The sequence below is a fragment of the Alligator sinensis genome, unplaced genomic scaffold (assembly GCF_000455745.1).
Source record: "Alligator sinensis unplaced genomic scaffold, ASM45574v1 scaffold388_2, whole genome shotgun sequence".
Taxonomy (NCBI): domain Eukaryota; kingdom Metazoa; phylum Chordata; order Crocodylia; family Alligatoridae; genus Alligator; species Alligator sinensis.
In genome coordinates this window covers 2,158,527-2,162,592 of record NW_005842102.1, presented here as the reverse complement: position 1 = coordinate 2,162,592, position 4,066 = coordinate 2,158,527, and the positions used below count along the sequence as shown (strand labels likewise).

Genomic DNA, 4,066 nt, shown 5'->3' with positions numbered 1-4,066 from the left:
ATTCCTGCTCAGTGTTTTAACCACCTTCTCTCCTCCTATAGCCTCTGACTCTTTCTCTTGGATTTCTCTATTCTGCATTCAACTCTACCAACACCAGCTGCTGGTTTATAATTGGCTTTGTGAAATTTGAAGGACGCTTGCTTCTGTTTGACTAGGACTGATGTTTGGGATAACACGACGCATTTTAATACCCTGGGTGAAATTCCAGTGCATGCCAAGGTAATGGATACTGTTTGGTTGTAAACACAAAGGTCTGGAAAAAATAAAAGCTAGGGCTGAATTATTTACACACAGATCAGATATCCTGTTACAGACCTGTGTCTCTAGGAAGAAAATGTATCTAATACGTTGGAGCTCAGACCTGGAAGGGCTCTCTTGCGTACTGGATGCTAACAAACATGAAAAATGAGACGGCTGGGCAATATCTAGGATTAAAACAGAACAAGAGAGCTTGATTTGCTAAGGACCGTTCTCTTTATTGCACCAGACAGGAGAAGAAGCCACATCATCTTTTTATGGTGTTGAAGGCCTTGAATTGGAGCAGGAAAGAGTTTAAAGAGGGCCCGCAGTAGCAAAAATGCCTCCTGCAGTGACTTGTCAGCAAGTTCCATCTTAAGATTGTCTTTGAAATTGAAGCTAGCAATGGAAAGGAGAACATCTCAGGTAGTAAATGAAAAGAGTCATCCACTGATGCCAGCCTCCTCCAATAGATGATAAATGAATGGAGGAGGCTGTCTTGACGAGTACAACATTCACCCACGGGAAGCACTTAAGAGAAACACCAAAACGGCTATTGGGGCTAGCAGCACCACAAGCGTTATGCTCAGCCTCCTCGGTAATACAAGAGCACAGTCAGAAACAGCTCTGAGGCCGCCCCCATTCAATACTAATCACGCAGCAACACTTCTGTAACGAGATCCTGAAAGATCCCCGTCTCCAACTCTGACTTGGTAAAGGCTTTTTCTGGGGAGGGGAGGGTGATGGACACATTTGCCGTAGCACAACCGCAAGCAGCATGGGTATGCATCGTGGGAATAGTCCAATAATCAAAGAAGGAAGCTTCCCTTTGTCTAACACTTTTGGCCTCTTTTTTTTGTTGTTGTAATGAACAAGACAAGCACCGTGCTGTTTGGGTCGAAGTGACATCGTATCACATCATAGTCATCATTCATTCATTCATTGTTTTCACTGGGAAAACACACAAGGAATATATATATTTATATATATTTTTGCAAGATACCCAATACTTTTCCTAAAGAGCATAAACATAATCAACAGAGCAGCACGAGAGATTATAGATTTAGTATTCACTACAGCTCAGCCTGAGGAAAGAGAGAAAGGGCCACATGCCAGTTAGGTCAAACTGATTTTAAAAGAACAGATCTGAGGAAGTCATGACGTAGATGTTCTGGGGAAGCTTTCCCCATCATAGCAATGCTACACATGAGCCTGTGATTGATTAAAGACAAAGGTTACATAGATTATAAAATACTAAGGCTTGAATTTGAAGCTGAAATTCTACCTTCTGAAGCCCTTTTTAAAATAGCTAGCACTATAGGTTGGATTATTATTCAGAGCCAATACTTATACATATATTTAGGGGTGGGACTATAGATTTCTGACTGCTGGGACATTTCTAAACCTTACAAGTAATTGTGGGTGTTCACAGTAGGTTTGTTAATACGATACCTGCTTTGGTTGGACTAGAGAACCCAAAACCTTGAGATGCCACACTCCCGCCTCCAGAGCTGAAAGTGCCTGTAGGTTTCTGCTCTCCAAAAGTTGAGGTACCATATCCAAAGGTTTTGGCTCCACTGTTTCCAAATAAGCTAGAGGTATCTGGAGAGATGAAGAACACTTGTGAAGATCTCAGCACACCACATGTGAAAGCAAGCCTCCTTTCTATCTCTCAGCACATCACAAATGTCCTATTCAAAAGTGCATCCTATTGAAGGAGACCAAGCCTTTCCTGTTCCAACAGAGCTGGATTCAACAGGATGCTAGTAGCCTCTTTGTTGTCTTATTTTTCAGTGACAATAAATCTAGAGCAATTACTGTTATATGCATTTTGGAGAAGACAGTGCATGATTTGCTTTGCAACATTCTCCACTGCAGTAATTAGAAGTCAGGCTTTCAAACTGGAAATTATGGTCACTGTAAAATGGCCCTTCCTCACACAAGCCTACTAGCTAGATGCCATGCATTTCAACTACACATTTTTAATACTTTGGGCAAGAAGATGTAGGATTTTTTTTATTGTTATATCGTCTAATCTGCAGGACCTGAAGTTCTATCTTCTACCAGGCTGCACCGTGTGTGTCTTCTGCAATCTGATGACCCTGTAGGGGCAAAGTACTTCCCTGGTAAAACATTTGTCTTCCCTTGGCGTCAAGCCTAATATTAAAGTTATGGAGGGATGAACTGGCAAGGATAAAAATAAAGTTGGTCTTTAGTCTTGGTGGACCATGACGATTAAGATAACAAAGGGAACAGACTGCTTCTTCCAAGTGTTTAAATGATCCTTTTAGCAAATACTGAAGCTTCTTTTCTCCTCCCCTACCTTCCACCCCTTGGCTATTGCTTACCTTCCTTTCTGCCAGCATTCAGGGCTCCCTATGCATGAGAATCATCTCCTGCTACTTCTCTACTACCTCCCAATTTGCAAAGGAAGGAGAATAAAGCACCCAAGGCATCTCATTAAAGGAAGAATACAACTGATAAATAATTAAGCCTTCCAACTCTGTTTAAATACAGATGTACCTATTACATGCTTCTCTGGAGTAGTCTGCAGTGGAGTCATGCATAAGATTAATGGTAGTCCCCCCACTGTTCCTACTGATATCCAGCATGGGCAAGCAGTTTCCTAGGGTATAACCAAGACTTGCTAGCACAGATTCAGACTAACAAATTTTCAGTTTGATAGTTCTGCATTGCCCCAACTTCACATTAATAACAAAATCCCAGGCCAAACTTTCTCCAGTTCTACCAACAGAAGGTCCAGTTTAAAGTACTGATTACCACTCCCTGCTGTTACTCTCACATTTTCTCTCTTAAATCCCGCCTAGCTCCCAGCCATCCTTATTCTATTTCTTCTTTTAAGGTTTCATTATTAACAAATTCCTCAAGGATGAAGAGTCACCTTGGCACAAAAGGGGCCAACATAAAGACCACGTACAACACGGGCCATCAAAAAAAAGGTGGGCCCCCAAACAGGATGAAAGATAAGTCCCCAGGTCAGAACAGCCTGTACAGGGATAACATGTTAGACTAACAAGGCTAACCACCTCTCTACGGGGTTAACACGGTTACTGTTGTAAATAATTAAATAAATAAAAATCCAAGCCATGCTATATATGCTGTTAAGTGCATTTCACATCCTTGACAGCATCTCTGTAGATTCAGTGCATTTAAATCTTACTGTTTCTTTGATATCACCGCTTGCATGTGAAAAGTGACTTAAAGGAATAAGACATTATTTAGAATGCCAATTATTTTGACTGTTTTATACCCTTTATGTAGACATTCTTTAAAGGAGGAAAACTAGAAAAAAAATGGTTCTGCACTCATTTCTGTGGACTTAGTTAGGTACTTAGCTCTTTGTATAGCTAGGATTTGTATAGCTGGGGCTATGGATCTAAATTCTCCTGCAGGGAGGATACATCATCCCTATCCTCTCCGTTTTCTCTAGGCTGCTCAATTAGTCGACAGTTGTATTTGTTAATATAAAATATTGCTAATCTAACCTAAATGTTTGTTTCCTATGAGAATCATTTGGTGATCTTGAGCTCTAGAGGCAATACATTTCAGCTTTGGCATTAAAGAGAAAAACGGCATTTAACTCCACTCAATGGAGAGGTAAATGTGGTATTAACTGGTTCTGTTCGAAATAGACTTGCCTTTGCAGGTGAAGAATGTACGATTGTCTCCTAACGGAGAGAGGTAGTTAACTACATTAGCCTGAAGTCAGCCAAAAGCCAGGGTAGATATTGCTCCTTTACAGTCCAACTAAATAAGAGATGGAGCGAGCAAGAGAAAGTGCAAGCTTTCATGAACCTAAGTTCACGTC

The 4,066-nt window shown here is 40.9% G+C and overlaps 1 protein-coding gene across 1 annotated transcript in view; it reads right to left on the bottom strand.

Moving 5' to 3' along the window:
- The window catches only part of LOC102375132 (nuclear pore complex protein Nup214), a 51,835-nt gene that overhangs the window by 8,474 nt on the left and 39,295 nt on the right, over positions 1–4,066 (bottom strand). Inside the window, 1 exon segment of the mRNA XM_025204950.1 lies at positions 1,690–1,839. Within this exon segment, the coding sequence (XP_025060735.1) occupies positions 1,690–1,839 (150 nt within the window).